The sequence below is a fragment of the Centropristis striata genome, chromosome 3, assembly GCF_030273125.1.
Source record: "Centropristis striata isolate RG_2023a ecotype Rhode Island chromosome 3, C.striata_1.0, whole genome shotgun sequence".
Lineage (NCBI taxonomy): Eukaryota > Metazoa > Chordata > Actinopteri > Perciformes > Serranidae > Centropristis > Centropristis striata.
The window spans coordinates 42,912,884-42,934,537 of NC_081519.1; the positions used below are offsets into that span (position 1 = coordinate 42,912,884).

The 21,654-nt window shown below is 36.9% G+C and overlaps 4 protein-coding genes across 4 annotated transcripts; 2 read left to right on the forward strand and 2 right to left on the reverse strand.

Moving 5' to 3' along the window:
* The first annotated feature begins 2,821 nt into the window (after positions 1-2,821).
* On the forward strand, positions 2,822-3,549 carry LOC131968132 (heat shock protein beta-7-like). Its single transcript, XM_059328874.1, has 3 exons — positions 2,822-2,897; positions 3,042-3,175; positions 3,409-3,549. The coding sequence occupies exons 1-3, from the start codon at positions 2,822-2,824 to the stop codon at positions 3,547-3,549; spliced, it is 351 nt and encodes a 116-aa protein (XP_059184857.1).
* Positions 3,550-5,273: 1,724 nt separating this feature from the next.
* Positions 5,274-10,997, forward strand: cplane2 (ciliogenesis and planar polarity effector 2). Its single transcript, XM_059329829.1, has 5 exons — positions 5,274-5,441; positions 8,522-8,674; positions 8,779-8,903; positions 9,783-9,922; positions 10,791-10,997. Exons 1-5 carry the CDS (start codon positions 5,327-5,329, stop codon positions 10,990-10,992), a joined length of 735 nt encoding a protein of 244 aa, XP_059185812.1. The 5' UTR covers positions 5,274-5,326; the 3' UTR covers positions 10,993-10,997.
* A 2,024-nt stretch (positions 10,998-13,021) lies between these two features.
* Positions 13,022-14,870, reverse strand: LOC131968913 (rho guanine nucleotide exchange factor 15-like). Its single transcript, XM_059329967.1, has 4 exons — positions 14,782-14,870; positions 14,527-14,672; positions 13,494-13,664; positions 13,022-13,423 (listed from the first exon to the last, which is right to left on the reverse strand). Exons 1-4 carry the CDS (start codon positions 14,839-14,841, stop codon positions 13,378-13,380), a joined length of 423 nt encoding a protein of 140 aa, XP_059185950.1. The 5' UTR covers positions 14,842-14,870; the 3' UTR covers positions 13,022-13,377.
* An 83-nt stretch (positions 14,871-14,953) lies between these two features.
* LOC131968133 (rho guanine nucleotide exchange factor 19-like) lies at positions 14,954-21,395 on the reverse strand. Its single transcript, XM_059328875.1, has 8 exons — positions 21,132-21,395; positions 20,913-21,041; positions 19,619-19,683; positions 18,757-19,061; positions 17,439-17,599; positions 16,487-16,639; positions 16,273-16,402; positions 14,954-15,076 (listed from the first exon to the last, which is right to left on the reverse strand). The coding sequence occupies exons 1-8, from the start codon at positions 21,359-21,361 to the stop codon at positions 14,954-14,956; spliced, it is 1,296 nt and encodes a 431-aa protein (XP_059184858.1). The 5' UTR covers positions 21,362-21,395.
* Positions 21,396-21,654: the final 259 nt, after the last annotated feature.

A 21,654-nucleotide genomic window follows, 5' to 3' on the forward strand; every position in this document is an offset into this window, starting at 1 on the left:
AAAAAAAGTCGCAGATTTAAGAGATTTAAAGTAGCAAATCTGCGTGGAAAGAAGTCAGATTTATGAGAAAGAAGTGGGGGAAAAAAGCAACTTTTCTTGCAGATTCACCACTTTAAATCTCTTAAATCTGCAACTTTTTTCCTTGTAGATTTGCCACTTTAATCGAGTAAATTTGCAACTTTTTTCTCCATTTTGATATCCACTGAAGTTACCAAATATAGTTCTTCGCCTGATAAAGGGTGAAAAGTAGTCCAGATATTTGAAGTCTTGGTTAACTTTGGTGATCCCCAAATGTTTAATTTAGCACCATCTTTAGGTCAAAAATGTTTTTTCTCCAATACATTGGTTAAATACTTTAACTTTACTGATTTTAGGGTTCATCAAAGCCTTTAAAGTTCAGAACATGCTGAATTAAACCATTTAACCAACCACTTTAACCCTTAATAGGGCACTCATTGAAATTCCACAAATTTGCCACTTTAAATCTCTTAAATCTGCGACTTTTTTTCTTGTAGATTTGCAACTTTAATCTAGTGAATTTGCAACTTTTTCCTCGAAATATTACCTGAAGTTACCAAATATAGTTCTTTGCCTGATAAAGGGTTAAAAATCAAAATCAGTCAATCAATCGGGCAATGCTCTGTACAACTGATCCCAAATCAGCAGTCAGGAACAACTCGTTCTCTAGCAGAGAACAAGATGATCCCAAGACTTTGTTCTTGAGTCCACTGCAGCCTTATGCATTACTACCATAAATATCTCTTCAAAACATGATAAACCTTCTGATAGAGGTTGCTAAAAAGGCCTTTCCTCTGACACCACCCTCTGGGCCAGTTTGGACATTCACTTCACCAGGACTGGTGGAAATCAAAAGCAAATTTCAAGACCCCGACTTTCATCATAACAGCTTGTTTTTCTTTTAAATGTAGCTCTGCAGCCTCTCAGAGTTTGTTTTGGTGACGCCTGTCATCCAGACGGAGCTGGTCAGCCTCAGTGACTTTACCATGTTGGAGCAGAATGTCTCACCTCCACACTACCACGCTCCGTCATATCACACTCCCTCCCATGTTGACTTCCCTTTCTGTCAGCAATTCACTGGAAATGGATTACAATGTTATTTTAGTGACAAATCCAACAGATATAGCCTTTAAAAAAGCCTCATTAGGGCCTCGGGCGTAGTTTTCAAGGTGGGCGTTGATGAACATCAGTGTCTGAGGTTTCTTTGGTAACACAGTCAGGTGGTTTGTGATTATTTTCTCCAAGCTGTAGGGACCAGTGCTGCACTACTGTTATACTGTGGATTTCTTCTTCTTCCTCTTCCGGACGCAATTTCGTCCCGCTACTAGTCCTACAACTTGAAGAGTTGCAGGACAAATCATATATCAAAACATGCGGTTTGATCGGGATTGGTGTGCTATTACTTTTCTCTACAGAATATGAATTTTTCGCGACATAAGTCGCGAGAAACTGCCCAAAATTTTGCATTGAAATGAATGGGACGGCCGACAAAAAATGAGCGAAAAATAACAATCATTGGAGATTTTTAAACGTCTACTTCTCCGGCATAATTTCACCTAGAGACTCCATTTAAACTTTAAACAGTAGACACAAGTCTTGTGTATCGGTGTATTAATCCACGTTTCGATAGGTCATATAGTTTTTTATCAATCCCTGTTCAATGACCATGATCATTTTGGGAGAAATTCTGAGATTATAATGGGTGTGTATTGCACGGAATGTTCGTGTCACAGTGTGTGATGTCATCACTCAGAGTGTAGAGGGAGAGACAAAACTGTCAAAAAATAAATTTGAAAACTGCGCTCCAGGCCGCAAATTCCACTCTACAGAAATAATTTATACATAGAAACGTAGGAAAATTAGTCTTCTCCCTCACAATCCTCTGGTAAAGCTGTCAGAGTTATAGTTTGGGCGTAGGACGCACAGATGATCCACCAACACCACCAACAGCCTCATTGGCTCCAATATTAAAAACGCAGGAAGATTTCTGAAAAAGGGAGATGTAACAGTTTTTTTAGATCGCTCTAACAAAGCTATTTTTTCATTTTTCTTAAAAAAAAAAAACATATGTAGACGTTCAGGAAGAACTCAGGACGCTCAAAGTGAAGTCGGATCAATGATAGGTATTATGGTTTTGCCAAAAATGCTTTCTGTTTGAGGCCAGAAATTCCAGTCTGTCTACCTCTGCTGTCACTGAGCCAGAACAGGTGGCAGTTAATTCTGTTGCTTTGATCTTTGATGTGATTACAGTTACAGATACACACACATAGTTTGAAATCTCTGAAGAATCTCATCATAGTGTACACATACCGGCAGTAGCCCCCTTGGCCCTTTCAGAATTTCCCCAGAGGAAATTTTCTAGTTACATTATGCATTTGATTTAAAGTGACCTTATTGTCTTTTTATGGCTTCAAGTTGTGAATGACAGTTGATTTAGCTCCACACCTGATAATTATAACTTATTTCCTCACAGTGGAACAGCTCCACACCCTTTCTCACACAAACACAAAGGCTCGTATGCTCCCAGTCAGTCTGGGGTGCGGCTAGAGATTCTGGACCCCTTGACAACAGCTCAACAACCGTTGTGACACATTGAATATCTGGAGTCCGTGTCATGTTCCAGTGCAGCTGAATCATACAGGCACCCAGCCACACACACACAAACACACACCTAGTGGCACTTAGGGGGCTATAAAAGACTCATATACTGTATATTGTGACGCTTTGATCAGACACAAGGGAGATTAGAATGAGCTATCTTAGATCCACACAGTAGATAAGACGAGCCACTTCCTCTGCCTGCATGGAGAAAGGTCAAGGGTTCCTCTCTGAGGAACCAGGATCAGGACCTCCACAGACCTGTAGAGACAAATTTGCAGGTCAGATAAACAAAAATCAAAGAGATACAATTGATTTTTTAATTCTATTTAACAAGTTTGACCAGATTTTTTTTTGTAAAGCAGTAATTGTTAGAAAGCTGATGATAATCCAGATTTACAGGTTTTTAGTTGTTTCTCTTTCAGGACACTCGTTTCCGACGGGGAAGATCCAGGTGATGGGAGACATTTTCCAGTTCACAGTCGATGTGAGTGAGTTTTCTCCAGAAGACGTCATCATTACGTCTTCTAACAACCTGATAAAGGTTCACGCCGAGAAGGTGAGCCACGCAAGTGACCACAAAAACAGAGAAGAGGCCTGATGTTTTAATGATGAATTAGACTCCAGATGAATCATATATTAATATGTATTTTTAATTTTAGCTGTAGATTAATCTGTGCATTTTACATGACTGTAATTCAGCCTCTACCTGTGTGAGATTGAGGTCATTCTTTGAGTTTAACTCGCCCACCTGTAATGTTTTCCTTCCTTGTGTTCTGCTTCATTCTGCAGATGGCAGAAGATGGATCAGTAACAAACACTTTCTGCCACCAGTGCAAACTACCAACAAGTGTGGACCCCCTCTCTTTGAGCATGAAGATGGAGAGCGGCGGGGTCCTGACCGTCAGAGCTCACAGGTTATCTTTGTTTTAACCCTTTATAGGGCGAAGAACTTTATTTGGTAACTTCAGCGAATGTCCAAAAAGATGTCCCCTCCTCTCTCTCTGTTTGGTCGTAGAACCTCATGGATTTTTCTTCCAGCTAATCAGCAAAGATCACAGACAGTGACCCCATGACATCTGACCAATCAGTATGATAATAATATAATAATATTAACTTTATTGACCTTGACCTCCAATGTAAAAATGAAACATTTAGAAAAAAAATCTGCAAGAAACAGTCGTACAAACAGAGTTATTCTTCAGTGACTTGTACCAGGAGAACTTGACTATAACGGCATATTAGGGCATATTAAGTATGAATAAGAATAGTTTATTGCTTTAATATGGTTGCAAATTTACTAAATTAAAGTGGCAAATCTGCGCAAAAAAAAAGTCACAGATTTACAAGAATAAAGTGAAAAAAACCCCAATTTTTTCTGGCAGATTGACCACTTTAAATCTCATATATCTGCACATTTTTCTCGTACATTTGCCGCTTTAATCTGATAAACTTTTTTCTCAAAATATTAACCCCGTCCCCAGGGTCCGTATGTTTTTTTTTTTTTTTTTTTACACATTCTGGCTGTATGTAATATCCTCCAATATTCTCTAGGGTTGAAATTTGGAATTTGCAAGTATTTCAATAAGTGCCCTATTAAGGGTTAATGCTTCAACAGTCTGCTGTGGTTTCATTGCTGGGGCTCAGCGACCTCTGGTGGTGGGAGAGGAGAAGCAATACAACGTTCACATTCAGCCGGAAATATGGAAAACAAGCTCCTTTTAGTGACTAAAACACATCTACATGTGACAATTGAGGCCGGGCAGCACCAGATGGCACTGATATCTGTAAATTACTATTGAAATTACACAACTTTTATTAATAGATTAACTGAAATGTTATCAACACTTCTCCTTTAACTCTCTGAGAGTTAATTCACATCACAGCACAGTGTCATGTTGATGCTGAGGTCATGAGATGCCGTACTTTTTTTTTGCTTTTACTGTATACAGTTCATTTTTTCTATTGTTTATTCTATATAACAATTTGGATGTATAGAGTACTTTGGGAGAAAAATAAAATGTGTTATTACAGTATAATTGTGTGTTCTATATTTGACTATAAAACGTGAGCCTACACAAAATCCTTTTACAGCGGATGACTGTATTCATCGCTCATTATTAAAATCAAATCAATCTAAATTACTGTATTCATCCCCGAGGGGAAATTCAGTTAGTCTGGTAGAACCTCTTGAAGAATGAGACAGCCTGTTGTTCAACTGGTTCTTAGAAATGTTTCTTAATATCCATATTATAATGTATGTGTGTCACTGAAAACAAATAGCCAAACACTTTGAGAAGTCATAATTTAGTTTTGAATGTAGACATTAGAGCAGGTTAGAGCCAGAAAAAGTCATAATTAACCACTTTTTGAAGCTCCTGAAGGTTACATTACAAATATAGGCACAGACGGAAATTACGTCATGCATTCCTGCCCATGGAGACGTGACGTCAGGGAGCGGTTGTCAAGGGATGTTTTAGTTGACGGAAGTTTTTTATCAAATAGCTGCAGTTTGAGGCTGTTAAATGCTTTTTACTGACTTCATGTTGAAATATTAACGTTCTTTCTAGAGAGAAAAGACAGTTTACAGTATTTCGACACTAACATCGCTCTCACCAGATGATGTCTTCTGCCGCTACAGGCGCATTGTTTAAATGAGAAACTGGCCTTAGCAGTGTGATGCTAACTGTTAGCCGCTAGCTTAGACAACATGGCACAAGCTGCTCCTTCCTCCGGATCGATCCTAGTGGCGGACTGGCATCGATGTAAAGACAGCAGAGAATATTTCAGCAAAATTCTGCACAAGAAGAGACGCAAAGTCTTCGGTATGGAAAATCAACCATCATCTATCTGAATCACGGTGGTTTTAACACGGCTCAACTACCAAAAGCAGTGGTGGAATGTAACTAAGTACATTTACTCAAGTACTGTACTTAAGTACAAAGTCTAACTGCAGTAACTACGCAAAAGGTAAAACTGAGAAAAACTGCTTTAAAGTTTTTTAACTTGTTTTAACCCTATAAAGCCTGAACCGTGAAATAACTGCCAGAAAATTCTAAATTTTCAAAACTGGAGTGTTTGTTGAACCGGCTAACATTTTTTTAAATTCAATATAAATTTTCATATATGAATTTAATTTGGATCATATTTGATATATCAGGTCTTTTTGTGCAATTCGTTGCTCACAATTTGCTTTTCTTGAACTAACATAATCATATAAAACCTAATATTTTCAACCAAATAAAACTTTGACTTTCTTTTTAACATTTTCCTCAAACATACAAAATATTTTTTTCCATATAAAACAACATCATACATCTGCTGATATGAAGTTTTCACACAGCAATGACAGATTTTTTTTCAGCAAATAATTTCTGGTATTTTTGTGAAATTTGTTGCTCTAAGGAAATTCTAAATTGAAAAGACAGTTTGCAGAATCAAACCACCAAATTATAGCCATTTGGATTAAATGTTTAGGAATAATTGGTCAACACTGAGCAGTTTTTGCTCTCTCTCTATACAAAGTGGGGATTTTAGATGATTTATTTATATCATCAGGTTTTTCAGGGAAAAAAATATCACACTGATGATTTAGAGGTCTCAAAAACTTATGTATCAAATATGATACACTTGGCTTTATAGGGTTAACTGGCCAGCCAAATGGGTCATAGGTAGATAAGTGATATGACACTTATTTCTACATGTATTAATGATGTCATTTTTATGCTCAAAAATCATGGTGATTTATTTGACCTTTGACCCCAAAAATTTAGTTACTGCATTGCTATAAAAGGTATTTTAGACTTAATATTACAAAGAAATGTTATATTTTAGTCTTAATATAATTTTATCTCACTTTTTTACTTCATCACTATCTAGATAATAATTGCCTTTCAAACAAACTTATTATTTTATGTTTAAATTAGTATATATATCCAAATCAGACCATGGTAAGTTACAATTACTGCTTGGTTTTGAGTTAGATTTTGTGGTTTTTATATAATTATTTCTCTGAAATGAAGCAAAATTTAAATCTAAAACTTTTTCACAAGATAAAACAGACATCAAGGAGTTCATTTTTAGTTATAACTCAATTTTGACCAAAAATGTAGTTACTGCAGTTAGACTTTGTAGGGCAGTGTACTTAAGTACAATTTTGAGATATTTGTACTTTACTTGAGTATTTCCATTTTATGTTACTTTATACTTCTACTTCACTACATTTTGAGGCAAATATTGTACTTTTTACTCCACTATATTTAGCTGACAGCTTAAGTTACTTTTCAGTTCAAGATTTAACATAAAAACATAATTAATATGAAATGTTTGCCAACATGTTAACATGTTTTAAATTGAACATCATAAGAGTATATTAAGTAGTAAAAATGAGCCCTACCTTGGGAAAATTAAAGCGGTCCGTACATAAATGCATCAAAAATAATAACCCCAAAATATATTTTTAGAATATATGAAACAATCCAAGTGGGTCCATTCTGCTTAAAAAGTACTTTTACTTTTGATACTTTAAGTACATTTTGATGCTGATACTTCTGTACTTTTACTTCAGTAAGTTTTGAATGCAGGACTTTTACTTGTAGTGGAGTAATTTCACAGTGTGGTATTAGTACTTTTACTTAAGTAAGGAATCTGAATACTTTTTCCACCCCTGACCAAAAGTATACAAGTACATTTGTTCTACAGAACATCTTCGTGACTAAGAAATAAAAAGCGTCACATGCTGCCACTTACAGACATTACCAGAGACGTTTATTCTAGTTTGATCATAATTTGAGTTATTTGTGGGAAACTGTCTCATGAGGTGGCTGTCAGATCATTTTCCTTTCATTAATCCTATAATTAAAACTAAAAAAGTGTCCTCCCAGGTCAGTGTTTGAGGAGTAGAGGTGCTAGTTTCAATGTTTTAAATATATGCTGTTGTCATTATTACTTCTAGTTTTAAGGAAAGTTGGTAGCTTTTGTAAACACTTACATAAAATGTCATTTGAGGCTAAAACGTTACATATATGGTGTTCATAACTTATGAGATAGTTGTCGTTTATAGAGGGAAAATGGAAAAATATGAACAAAATTGTATGGAACATTATAAAGAAAATTGTATGTAACAAACAGAATAGGATTGTGGTGTTTATATATGTGGTTTTGTCTAATGACTGCGGTTTTCATCTCTAATTTTTAAGAGGGACATACAGTAGACATGACATATATTTAATAAATTAAATACACACTGCACTGTAATAAATTATTCTGTAGTCATTTCATTTTACTTAATATATTTGATAAAATGTATTAAATATAAATGCATCCTTGATTTTGAGGCAGTTGTTTAAGTAACTTTAATATAAAAATGTTTGAGATAGAATCTGCTTATTTTGATCACATTAAATATAATCTTTGTGTATGTAATTCTAAATCAAGAGAATTTTGAATGACTCCAACACAATAGAATTAGTCCGTTTTTAATGACACTTTACACTTCCTGTTAAGTTATTAACTCAACTTGTAACGTAGTTAGATTTAATAAATAATATTGCATGCAAACTTTTGCCTCAATTTTATTGAGTAGCTATTGTTTGTTTTATTTACAGTGTACTCAATAATTCAAGGTTTGTATAAAATTGTTTGCAAACTGCACCCATGCTGACATGTAGAATATAAACATCTAATTCAGAAGTTTAAGACCTTTAAGTGACATTGATCTTTGACCAGCACAACATTTTAAAGCTGAAAGTAAAAGAATAGGACACTACTCTCCAATACAACAACACACCTGTAAGTGTAGGCCCATGAAGAGAGACTGTGAAAGATTATGATTGTGGAAAGTATGAATACCAAGCAGTGAACTAAATATTTAGACAATATTTACTTTTCAAACCTTGTGTTCCAGGCTTGTTGGAGTCTCCAGTGATGCCTCCACATGTAGCGGTGGACACAGTTCACTATAAGATCTTCATCTCCGGCAAGAGCGGAGTCGGGAAAACTGCTCTTGCTGCTCGTCTGGCAGGCCTGAATATTCCCAACATGCACTATGAAACCACAGGTAGGTCCAGGATCTGTGTGAAAGTTGCTTTTAGAGTCATTGACACAATCAGTAGTTATACGGGTCACACAGATATTCATCCAGATGTTGTGTTGGTGCTGAAGGTATTGAGACGACGGTGGTTTATTGGCCGGTGAAGCTGAGAGAAAACGGCAGAGTTCTGTTCTTCCGTCTGCAGCTGTGGGACTGTGGAGAGAACGCCCTACGCAGATTTGACCACTTGCTACCAGTATGTAAATAAACACATTGTATTGAGTTATGAACTAGTGCAGGGGTGGCCAACCCGTGGCTCCAGAGCCTCATGAGGCTCCTCAGGCCGTCTGCAGTGGCTCCCTGTGGCTGTGATAAAATAATTATACGAAATCAATACTGATTTCTTTATATTTTTATTTTTATTTATCATTGGCCCATTGGAATTTGTATTCTTCAATTGTTAAAAAATGTGCAGCTAATATGTGGCATGGCATTAAAAAGTCAACTAAAATCTGCATCATAGTTTACGAAACTTTCGGTGCCATACCCTCTAAATTTTGTCAACTTCGAGTCTAGTTTTGAGTTTTTCTAGCTAGACGAGCTTTCGATTCCAAATTTCCTGAGATATTTTTCAGTGTCCAGCCTCTTATTTACACTTTGGCCTTCACTGCATTCTTCATATTAATAAATGCTCATTATGGCATATTAGTCATGTTGATAGGCTCATTTAGACTTAGTAAGGCTGTTTTATCTTTAATGTTAGGCTCAAAATAAGGTTTGCGGCTCCATTCCGACATTTTTTCTCTTTTTTTGGCCAACAATGGCTCTTTTGTTAGTAAAGGTTGCAGACGCCTGGTGTAGACCAAAAGCTGTTTGTATTACTCAATTGTAAACTTGTATAGCCTTTTTACAGCATATTAAAAAAGTTTTGACATTTAAGTCAACTAAAATGTGCTTCGTAGCTTACGAAAGTCTCTAATTTTCATTTTAGGCTCAATATTCCGGGATTTTCTCTTTTTTTTTGGCCAACAGTGGCTCTTTAGTTAGTAAAGGTTGCCCCCCCCTGAACTAGTGTGAAACAGAAAAGGGACTATGGTCACATTATTGTCACATCACTGTTCTGTCTGTCTCTCAGGCCTGTAAAGAGCAGGTGGACGCTGTCCTTTTCCTCTTCTCCTTCACTGACAGAACGTCTTTTGATGACCTGTCGAATCAAATCACTAAATGGAGCGGGACATCTGTGGGTCGTGTTGTCAAACTGGTGGTTGGCACCAAGTATCCTTTTGTCTTGTTTTTGAAACTTAAATGTCAATTTTATAGAAGTTCCGAGGTGTTTCGGAGTGTTTAAGTACTCGTATCTTTCAGCAAATTCATTTTGTCTACTTCTGAATATTCTTTTGTTCAGACAAGGGGAAGTAGATGTTTTTTTTACCTGACATGTTTCTACTGACAACTTCAGTCTTCAGAGGCGTCAGCTGATCGCTGTGACGTGTCTTTAGTGGAGTTCCTCATGGGGCGTGGTCAGTAGAGCGTCCCAGGTGTGTGAGAGCAGGTGTATGTTCCTTCATCCTGGTTTATTGTTGTATTCCCTCCGTCTTTGTGGACAGTAAGGCTGAGGTGAACCAGTTCCTACCTAAACACAGCCAAACTCAACCGCAACAGGAAATTCTAAATTAAAAAGACAGTTTGCAGAATCAAACCATTAAATGCACATGTGGGTGCACGTGTGAGTAAGTAATGTATATGTGGTGAATATGGAATAGCTTGTCTACCTGCACTCTTCAATTAATTTGTAATTGATTTTTGTTTGTTTGTTCTGTTTTGTTGTTTTTTTAACTGTAATTATGTATATACATTGTGAAGCACATTGAGTCTGCCTTGTGCATGAAATGCGCTCTATAAATAAAGTTGAATTGAATTGAATTAAATTATAGCCATTTGAATTAAATGTTTAGGAATAATTGGTCAACACTGAGCAGTTTTTGAAGACATCAGCTGACGCCTCTGAAGAAGACTGAAGTTGTCAGTCAAACATGTCAGGTAAAAAAAAAAAACATCTACTGTCCCTTGTCTGAACAAAGACACTAAGGAGAGGTACTGGTACCAGTATGAGACGGGCATTGGTCTTTAATGTTTCCATCAGATTTGACCTCTTCATGCACTGTGATGTGGCAGCGAGAGACGTGAAGGACTTCCAGGAGAGGTGGAGCGTCCCGGTGCTGAGGGTGGGCGGAGAGGTCAGTGACGGGCTGGGGGACGTGGCCCCCCTCCTCAACCGCCTGGCAGAGAGTCTGTGGCATCAGGACTGTGTTACAGCCAGACACCAGCCACAGCAGGAGCCCTGACGCTGCTTTAATAATGGACATGATTCAGTCACGGTGAACTGGAGGGCCAGGTGAGGGCTCCTGTAGGTGTCTGCACCTAGCAGCTGATCTCTCAGGGTCAGATGAGACTGCTGTTGAGAAACTGATCATTAACATGTTGTCAGAATTTTAATTCTGAAATGTCTTCCATCTTATGTGAGCAGGGTCCTATTATATGAGATCAGATTATCTGGACTGTTGTTGTATTAACATGCATAAGTTTGTATTTTTCATGTTCTTCATGCCATTGAGTGCCTCCGTTTGAGCACATAATTAAGTTTTCCAACTTTCATGGGTAACGCTTTATATTAAGGTCCTTGTAATAACCATTAATAAACAAGTAATAAGGCCCTTGTAAGTCCTATTGGAGAACTAAAGAACTATATTTGGTAACTTCAGGTGATATTTCGAGAAAAAAGTTGCAAATTTAGTAGATTAAAGTGGCAAATCTACAACAAAAAAAGTCGCAGATTTAAGAGATTTGAAGTGGCAAATTTGTGGAATTTCAATGAGTGTCCTATTAAGGGTTAAAGTGGTGAATCTGGGAGAAAAAAAAGTTGATTTATTCCCACTTTTTTCTCGTAAATCGCCGACTTTTTTCACGCAGATTTGCCACTTTAAATCTCTTAAATCTGTGACTTTTTTTCTTGTAGATTTGCCACTTTAATCTACTAAATTTTATATACTTTTTTCTCGAAATATTACCTGAAGTTACCAAGTATAGTTCTTTGCCTGATAAAGGGTTAAACATTTTTTTTTAAAGTATTTAACTCTTTAATCCCTATATTAGCATTGTAAAGACACTATTGCATATCATGGGCTTGAACAGGATCAGATTGCTCTCGTTGGTAACTCTTTATATTAAGGTCCTTGTAATAACCATTAACAAGTAATAAGGCCCTTGTAAGTCCTTACAAGATGCTTATTAACATTATTGTGTGTTTATAAGCTTATATAAGTGTTAATAATGGCATTACAAACACCCATGACCCACCCATTATGTCTTTGCCATGCCTTTATTTAATATTATTAATCTTATTTTGTTTGCTTATTGATATTAAAATATACTTTATTGCTCATCTATTATAAGTTCACTATAAGTTAACTATGCTTTTTGCAACTACCGGATCTAAAGCGAGAACAATGCCTTATTACTTGTTAATTAATGGTTATTAAGGACCTTATTATAAAGCGTTAACTCTTTAATGTATCAGGCAGCTCCGCTCCCCTTTTTTTTTTGCATTTTCACTGTTTGGGACACAAAGTTAAGAACTGATAGAGAGACTTTGTGTCGTCAGTGTTTCATAGTGAAACGTTTCAGGGCCGTTTTGTCAAGTTCTCTCTTGTTCAGTTGCATTAGGCTGATTTGATAAGGTATAAAAATCTTTATTGCAGAATAAGGGCACATTGCTTAGAAGAGGCCTACATTTTTATACTGAAAATCAATTAAATAAAAATAAAAAAATCCCCTTACGTGTGTGCCAACTGTGATAAATTCAGTGCATGTTTAAATCTCTTACGTTGTGACATACACTACCGGTCAAAAGTTTTAGAACACCCCAATTTTTCCAGTTTTTTATTGAAATTCAAGCAGTTCAAGTCAAATGAACAGGTTGAAAGGGTACAAAGGTAAGTGGTGAACTGCCAGAGGTAAATAAAAAAAGGTAAGCTTAACCAAAACTGGAAAATAATGTACATTTCAGAATTATACAAGTAGGCCTTTTTCAGGGAACAAGAAATGGGTTAACAACTTAACTCTATGGAGTCTTGGGCTATTTTGTCCATTTTTTTAATTCTTTTCATGTCTTTGTAAGTCATTTTGTGTCTTTTTTTAGTCATTTTGTGTCTTTTTTTAGTCATTTTGTGTCTTTTTTTAGTCATTTTGTGTCTTTTTAGTCATTTTGTGTCTTTTTAGTCATTTTGTGTCTTTTTTGTCATTTTGTGTCTTTTTTGTCATTTTGTGTCTTTTTTTGGTCATTTTGTGTCTTTTTTTAGTCATTTTGTGTCTTTTTTTAGTCCTTTAGTCCAACATAAAATGTGATTTTGAATCTTTTTTTTTACTTTCAAAAACACTATCATGCTCAATAAAGAATTTTAAATGTTGCAAATGTGCATTAATTTCAGAGTACACTGAGACATTAAACTGCATCATTTTCAATTAAATTCTGGAAAAGTTGGTGTGTTCTAAAACTTTTGACCAGTAGTGTACATTGTGCTCTAGAGTGCTTCAACAGTATTAAGTGCGGTTAAGGAATGAAGTTATCGTATTCTTTCAATCATCAAAGTTTAAATATAAGTAATATTAAGTTAAAACCAAGGCCCTATAGTTCGATGTATAAAACCAGAAATCACAGAATGATGTTTCCATCACTGGTTAGAGGACAGAGCCTTCATCCACTTCTCTTTATCTGACCTGCAAGACAAGAAAGAAACAGGAATCACAGATGGAGGTTTAGAAACGTGGTGAAGATGTCCAGTCGTACCTTGTGTTTGCAACAAGTATCATGGCGGTGGGTTTATCGGTGTGACTCTGAGAGAGATGCAGCAGGAAGCAGTCTGGCGGGAGGCCCAGGAGTTTAGTCATTACATTCAGCTGCTCTATGTGCACGTGTTTGGGGAATTTGGCATAATCCATAACTGTAAACCTCTGGCCCCTGATGGGACGGAGAGGAAACAGTCTGTGTTACCAACCAGGTTTATACAGTACAGAGTCTTCAACATTTGGAAACTGCTCATTTTTTACTGCTTGAATTCAAATATACGCCTTGAAAAGTGCTTTATTTGTCAATGTAATCTGGCAAAATCAGTCATGTAAACCAAAAATCTTAATATTTGAAATTAAACCATCCTGTCATCTTTGATTTGACCAGAGAAAAAATGTAATCACATGAGCACCGAAATGAAAAGAGGGCGTTTTTTTGTTCTGCTGTGTGGTGCCACAGCACAGATTTAAGAGATTCAAAGTGGCAAATCTGTGCAAAAAAAGTCACAGATTTACGAGAAAAAAAGCAACTTTTTTCTCCCAGATTCACCACTTTAACCCTTAATAGGACACTCATTGGAATACTTGCAAATTCCAAATTTCAACCCTAGAGAATATTGGAGGATATTACATACAGCCAGAATGTGTAAAAAAAACAAAACATGAAAATAATATTTTGAGAAAAAAAGTTTACGATTAAAGTGGCAAATCTACGAGAAAAAAATGCGTAGATTTATGAGATTTAAAGTGGTAAATCTGGGAGAAAAAAAAAAAAAAAATCGCTTTTTTTCCCCCACTTTTTTCTCGGAAATCTGCGACTTTTTCCACGCAGATTTGCCACTTTAAATCTCTTAAATCTGCGACTTTTTTCTTGTAGATTTGCCACTTTAATCTAGTAAATTTGCAACTTTTTTTCTCGAAATATTACCTGAAGTTACCAAATATAGTTCTTTGCTTGATAAAGGGTTAAAAGCCCATTAAAAATTAGGATGTTTGGTTCTAAAATAAAAATAAAAAAGGCAATGATGAAATACTTTTTTGAGGAGATGATCAGAAGGTCACTGAAGAGGTGGAGGTAGACGTTGATGAAGGAAACTCTGGAGTTGTAGGCGGACACCGTCAGCTGTCTGACGGCGCCCTGCTGCACCAGGAAACGCCCGCTAACCACCAGAGGGACCAACTGGAGGAACAGGCACAATTTATTACCAGACTTGATACTGTTACATAACCTGCAGATGGCAATAAATCCTGTTAGAAAGCTTGGTGATAGAAAAAAACCCCAAAACAACCTTCACTTTGCCAAAATCCAGCAGCATTTCCAGGCAGACCAGCTCCTCGATTTGCTTCATTTTCCGGACTCCCTCGTCACAGTCGCTCACTATCTGGTCAGAGCAGAAAAAATAACATTTAAATTGGTAATTAATATTCATTAACTTCCAATAACAAGCTGTCAGTTGTGTCTCAGCATGAATGCACAGATCTGAACTCTTGCATGGTGAACAGTATTACCTCATGCGTGGCTTCTATCGCTTTTTTGAGAATTGCAACTGAGCCAGAGCCCGGGTCAGTCAGCTTCAGAATGCTCTGAAATGAAAGAAAAACCAACAGAAGCTTTAGTTACAGGGCTCATATTGGTGCAAGAAACCCTTGAAAATACACCAAGGTTTTAAAAATGCTTGGGTTTTTGAAAATAAATACCCTGAAACTGCTAGAAATGTAGGTAATACGATTCACATTTTGAAACAAGTGTTTTTTCTCTTTAATTTGTTACTATTTTGTATGCCGTCACAACACATTTAGTTGTTTTTAAAGCACAACAACATCAAATTTTATGTGATTAAGATTAACAATCAGTGTGCTGATTATAAATATGTAATCCACAGTTGTTTAGTTGCTTACAAAGCTTGAAAAAGTGCTTGAATTAGACTTTGGAAAAAGTGATACTGGTTAAAAATACATTAGACGAAGCCCACCTCAAGGATGAGTTTAATTCGAGTAATTCTCTGGATTAAATGATCTCAGTTGGATGCAGTTTTTAGCTTTTTTTCAGCAGCAATCACAACAACTGGAACCAGGTGTGAGTCTGTTTTAAAGCCTCTGGTGGACTTTAGCTGCGTCCCACTTTAGTAGAGACTAATTAAAATTGAATGAATGGTTGCTTGCTGGTCTTCTGTGGTATTAATAAACTATTTGGTTTTTTTTTGGTTGAACATAAGATGTAATTTGTCTACATCACTGTGGACCATTTGGGAAAGTCCAATTTTTCACCACTGTAAGACAGTTTAAAGACCAAATTAATGCTCCAAAAACAAACAGCAGATTAAAGGAGCAGTGTGTAGGATTTAGTGGCATCAAAATAGACCAATTCTTTTTATACGAAAATTGACAACGAGCGCATATGCCGATTGCAAAATGGGCCACAAATAAGAACACTAAAACTCTTAGAAAACTGGCAAAAAAAAGACTACTTTCTCATGGATTTTTTTTCTTTTTACTGTTTAAATGTCATCTTGATATTATATCAACTTGTCACTTTGGGATAGGCAAGTTAAAAAATGTATATGTACGTGTAAAAAATAGTGTATACGATTAAACATTAAGACTTTTATTAGTACTTTTTTAGTTAACATGACATGTTCAAAACAGATTACAACTTTTCTTCTGATTAAAGTTTTCTCGTGTATTTAAGCAGACTTCTGATTCCTTCTGCAACCCTATAGTAACTAAAGTGATAAAAATACATTTGGATGAATATAATTCAAACATTAGAGGAAGCCTACCTCCAGGATGAGTTTGATACGAGTGATCCTCTGGAAGGGAAGGACGAGGAAAGACTTGAGGCTCTGTCTCTGACACACTGGATCGTTCTCAAGCTTCTTGACTGAACATTGAAACTCTCTGTTCTGCTGCCTTCATAAAGGAGGAGATGTGATTCAGTAGGTGGTATGAAGGGACGGTGTTTATCATAAACCAGAGGACAGAGCAGAGACGTACAGCAGCTGGTTGACCAGCGTCTCCTGGTACATCATGTTGGTGACATACGGCACGTAGAGACGGTGGAACTCAGGACAATGCTGCAGCACCACGTCTCCAACCTGAGAGAGGAACACACTCTCCCCCCACCGGACCTGCAGATCCATCAGAAACCTGGAGGAGAGGAGACCAGCTCAGGGTCAACACAACCAAGTCAGAATAAAAAATAAAATGTGTGTGTATCGTATCATGTATATATATATATATATATATATATATATATATACATACATACATACATACATACATATACACACACACACACACACACACACACTACTGGTCAAAAGTTTTAGAACACACCAACTTTTCCAGAATTTAATTGAAAATTATGCAGTTTAATGTCTCAGTGTACTCTGAAATTAATGCACATTTGGAACATTTAAAATTCTTTATTGAGCATGATAGTGTTTTGAAAGTAAAAAAAAGATTCAAAATCACATTTTATGTTGGACTAAAGTACTAAAAAAAGACACAAAATGACCAAAAAAAAAAAAAGACACAAAATGACCAAAAAAAAAAAAAAAGACAAAATGACCAAAAAAAAGACACAAAATGACTTACAAAGACATGAAAAGAATTAAAAAAATTGGACAAAATAGCCCAAGACTCCATAGAGTTAAGTTGTTAACCCATTTCTTGTTCCCTGAAAAAGGCCTACTTGTATAATTCTGAAATGTACATTATTTTTTAGTTTTGGTTAAGCTTACCTTTTTTTATTTACCTCTGGCAGTTCACCACTTACCTTTGGACCCTTTCAAGCTGTTCATTTGACTTGAACTGCTTGAATTTCAATAAAAAACTGGAAAAATTGGGGTGTTCTAAAACTTTTGACCGGTAGTGTATATACACACACACATATATACACACACACACACACACACACACACACACTGATATGTGGAGCTCTCACTTCTCGCTGGCTGCCATCACACGTCGGATGTTGGAGAACAAGATGTGATGCTCCGTCTGATTCAGAGTCTGTTTCAGTTCCTTGGAAGCGTAGAAGTGATTGACAGCGACTCCAAGGCTCCTTAAGTAGGACGCTTCAGAGCCGATCAGCTCAAATGTCGTCTTTAGAGGAAAAAAACAAGACAAAAATTAAGAAAAAATAATCAGCTTTGTTTTTAGGGTGTGAGGGAGCCTCTTATCAGCAAATCCCATGAAAACCCAAACTTTGGCTCCTAACTATTGGCTGCTCCATTGTTTAACAAAAACGATTTAACGCATAATATATATTCTTCCATGGTTGCTTTTTTCCCCACTTTTTTTCTTGTAAATCTGCAACTTTTTTTCTCGAAATATTATATAATAGCTGGAAGAAATCCACGTGGTTCTACGACCTCACAGAGAGACATGGGGAGTTTTGATCTCCACTGAAGTTACCAAATATAGTTCTTTGCCCAATAAAGGGTTAAGCCAGATAATGACCACATAAAGCAGTATAATAAAAAGTATAGTAAGGTAAAAGTTTATCCTCTTGCCATACTCATGGTAAATCCTCAAACTGTGTAATGAGCATTACAGTTTCACAAGGCCGATAATTTTTGTGAACTTCTGTCTTGTTCATTTTTAAATTATCTGTGATAACGGCACTTGGTTCCAGTTCAACATGGTCTCACAGAAATCCGTGAAATAGCCACGGATTTGCTTAACTCAAAATCCGTGGAATAGCCACGGAATCACTCAAATTTCTGTGAAACTGACACGGATTTCGCTACAATGCAAGTTAATGACAGTCATATCCCGTGGCTATTCCAACATACAAAGTGATTATGTACATTCACTGAGTGAAGAAAATAGAACATATATTAATAAAAAAAAACATATATTTCTCGCTAGAAATGTGATCAAAATCCATTTTTATGCAGAAACAAAGTCAAAATATTGATTTTTTCACTAAAAATGAGAGAACTGTCGGCCATGTTTTTTGTTCTGACCGCCGGGACCTTGAAAGTCACGTGACTTGGAACAAACCAATAGGAACAAATATCCATGGAATAGCCACGGGATATGACTGTCATTAACTTGCATTGTAGCGAGTCCGTGTCAGTTTCACGGAAATTTGAGTGATTCCGTGGCTATTCCACGGATTTTGAGTTAAGCGAAATCCGTGGCTATTTCACGGATTCCTGTGAGACCAGGTTCCAACAGTTAGAGAAGACTGCTCTAGAAAGTGAACATACTGATCATAATGAAGTGTAACTCAATAAATAAACTGCTTTCCACACCTCCTGAAGGAGAATATCTCTGGTTGTCAGGCTGCTGAGCAGACCAGACGCCTTCACCTCCTCCTGGTCCTGCCAGAGGGTGCATGGAGTCACCCTGGTGGAGCGGGGCCGGGGGGGAGGAGGGGGCGGAGCCGCTTCAGGAGAGTTCAGCTGATTGGATGCAGCTCCGAAGCCACACTGACCGATAAGACGGGTCTGCAGACCCTGCAGATACTGGGGGTTTATTAGTTCAGATACAAAACTGCTGCTCAGTCTGTGGATGTCCTCCGTCACCGCCTGCAGAGAGTAGTCCTGGTACAGGGGGACTGAGGAGCAGAGGCAGAGATGCACACAGGGGACTTTAAAAAACGATAACTAACTGAAACTGTATTGTGTGGTTACAAAACTAACTAAAAGTAACTGAAATTATAGTGAAAATGTCCTTAGTTTTCGTTTTTGTCAACTTTTTTCATTCATAATTCAGTGTTTCTATTTGAACATGCAACACATGGTGAATATGTTTACTGAGACTGGGATGTTTACACTAGAACCAAAATACAAAACACCCAGAACTGTAAGAGTTTATAACCTTATTGGGGCTGAGATGATAAACCAAAGGAAATAAAGGCAAAATTTATTATGACCTCTTTGAATCTGGCACCCAACACATAGCCCATTACAAAAAAACTAAAACTAATAAAAACTAAACTAAAACTAAGCATTTTCAAAAACTAAAAACTAAACTAAAACTAGCAAACTCACTCTAAAAACTAACTAAAACTAACTGAATTTGAAGACGAAAATTCACAACGAAATTAAAACTAAAACTAATGAAAAATCCAAAACTATTATAACCTTGGCACTAAGAGAAAGGAAAACTTACAGAAGTTAATGAACTTTGACTGGAATGATACACTCTGCTGTTCCTCCTCCGCTGGATCTTCTGCCCTGGGTTCATTAAGCAGTCCACATTTAGTTTAAAACATTACAAAGCACATGAAGATTTAGAGCAGGGGTTCCCAAAGTGTGGTGCGTGGACCCCTGGGGGTGCGCGAGATGAAAAATTTAATGGCGGTCTGATAATTGCACAATTACATTTTTTCCCCCACACAAAGAAGTGTAAATAAACATTTCCTTTGTAAAATCAAAAACTAATATTAATTAATATACACTGGCTTCCTGTGAGTCAGAGGATAGATTTTAAAATCTTACTGCTGGTCTACAAAGCTCTGAATGGTCTCGGACCAAATTACATGCTTGATCTGCTCCCTCTCTACGAAGCATCCAGACCCCTTAGGTCATCTGGAACTGGCTTGTTGCGTGTCCCAAAAACAAGAACTAAGCGTGGTGAGGCAGCTTTCAGTTATTCTGCTCCTCACCTGTGGAACAAACTACCTGTAGATGTGAGGTCAGCTCCTTTAAATCAGGACTAAAAACACTATTGTTTACTGCAGCGTACTCTTAACTTTAACACTTATCTGCTCTACTCTACTGCCCTTACTTTTTAACAATGCAATGTTTGACTTGTGCTTTTTATTATTTTATCTCTTTTCTTATCCTGCTGTATCTTATTTGTATTTTTATTTCTATTTCCATGTTTTAATTGACTGTTTCCAATTGTGTCTTGCTGTTTTAATGTGTATGTAAAGCACTTTGAAGTGTTGAATTGTGCTATACAAATAAACTTGCCTTGCCTAATAAATAAATGCAGACTATTCAAAATGCACTTCATCTTAAAATGAAGCGTAGAAGAAGTTATCTTCTTCCATGTTTCCAGCCTGTGTTTTGATGACGGGTTGTTTAGCTCCACACTCATTTAAACTTTTTGTTCAACGCGGCTCAAAATATTATAACATTTTCCCAACTTATGTGCTTTCTGCCTCTGATCCTGAGCCTGTCATCATCCTCTTTGCTCTTAAAAGTGGAAGCTTGTTCATAACTTTGTTGCATTATATTGAAACTGTGTTCAGGTTAATTCAACCGCATTGTTGTGATCGTGATTATTTTATTATATGTTTGTTATCATTTAAGCATGATTAAACATGCCGCCTTTAATATGGCTATAAAAAAGCTTATTGCATTTTTTTTTTTTTTTAAGGTGTTGGGGACGGTTGGGACATAGAAGGAGGTGAACGGCTAAAAACGTTTGTGAACCACTGATTCAGAGCCTCTCTTACCCCGGTGTACTTTTATTCTGATCATCTGACGGAGACAAAGGTGGACCGTCCTCCTCAAGACTCGGTACAGAGAAGCTTAAGAAAGTTAAAGCTGCCGACTTGAGAGCTGAAGATATGTCTATGGAAGAACTACAAATAAACAAATAAATAAAAAAGCACAGATATTTCATTGTAATCGTCCAACATACAGGTTCTCTAGCTGCACCATGTGGTGGTTACCTGCTCTCCTCAGGCTCCTCCATGGACTCCTCCACCTCCACCAGGCCTCCAGCCTCCTGCTGCTCACTGCTGGGCTCCAGAGGAAACAGATCACTCGTCTTCATGGTTTGTATTTTTGAAATCAAATTATTCACTGGATGATTTTCTCCAAAGTAGGAGTGAAGATTAGCCAAAATGCTGCTGCTGCTCCAACAGTGGCTGTTTTCATCTGTGCAGTCAGACTGAGCCATAATGTTCCTTTTAACACAAGGCCGCCACCAAAACTCTTTATTTTAAATGAACCAGCCCTGACCAAAGGGCAGCTGTGAATATGTTTTGGCCACTTGGCCCTGATCCACTCAGATTAAATGATCTCAGTTGGATGCAGTTTTTTTAGCTTTTTTCAGCAGCAATCACAACAACTGGAACCAGGTGTGAGTCTTTTTTCAAGCCTCTGGTGGACTTTAGCTGTGTCCCAGTTTAGTAGAGACTTATGCTACCGATGAACCTGGTCTCACAGAAATCCGTGAAATAGCCACGGATT

Excerpts from the sequence above, each read along its gene's own strand:
- LOC131968133 (XM_059328875.1), bottom strand. The coding sequence starts at position 21,361 with ATGGCTCAGTCTGACTGCACAGATGAAAACAGCCACTGTTGGAGCAGC. Across the intron at positions 21,042-21,131 it reads GAGGAGCCTGAGGAGAGCAG|TTCTTCCATAGACATATCTT; the intron begins GTAACCACCACA and ends GTTTATTTGTAG. Across the intron at positions 15,077-16,272 it reads GTATCAAACTCATCCTGGAG|AGCATTCTGAAGCTGACTGA; the intron begins GTAGGCTTCCTC and ends CTTTCATTTCAG.
- LOC131968913 (XM_059329967.1), bottom strand. The coding sequence starts at position 14,841 with ATGAAGCAAATCGAGGAGCTGGTCTGCCTGGAAATGCTGCTGGATTTT. Across the intron at positions 14,673-14,781 it reads TGGATTTTGGCAAAGTGAAG|TTGGTCCCTCTGGTGGTTAG; the intron begins GTTGTTTTGGGG and ends CTGTTCCTCCAG. Across the intron at positions 13,424-13,493 it reads ATACTTGTTGCAAACACAAG|GTCAGATAAAGAGAAGTGGA; the intron begins GTACGACTGGAC and ends CTTGTCTTGCAG.
- cplane2 (XM_059329829.1), top strand. The coding sequence starts at position 5,327 with ATGGCACAAGCTGCTCCTTCCTCCGGATCGATCCTAGTGGCGGACTGG. Across the intron at positions 8,904-9,782 it reads GATTTGACCACTTGCTACCA|GCCTGTAAAGAGCAGGTGGA; the intron begins GTATGTAAATAA and ends TCTGTCTCTCAG. Across the intron at positions 9,923-10,790 it reads AAACTGGTGGTTGGCACCAA|ATTTGACCTCTTCATGCACT; the intron begins GTATCCTTTTGT and ends TGTTTCCATCAG.
- LOC131968132 (XM_059328874.1), top strand. The coding sequence starts at position 2,822 with ATGGAGAAAGGTCAAGGGTTCCTCTCTGAGGAACCAGGATCAGGACCT. Across the intron at positions 2,898-3,041 it reads CTGTAGAGACAAATTTGCAG|GACACTCGTTTCCGACGGGG; the intron begins GTCAGATAAACA and ends TTTCTCTTTCAG. Across the intron at positions 3,176-3,408 it reads TAAAGGTTCACGCCGAGAAG|ATGGCAGAAGATGGATCAGT; the intron begins GTGAGCCACGCA and ends TTCATTCTGCAG.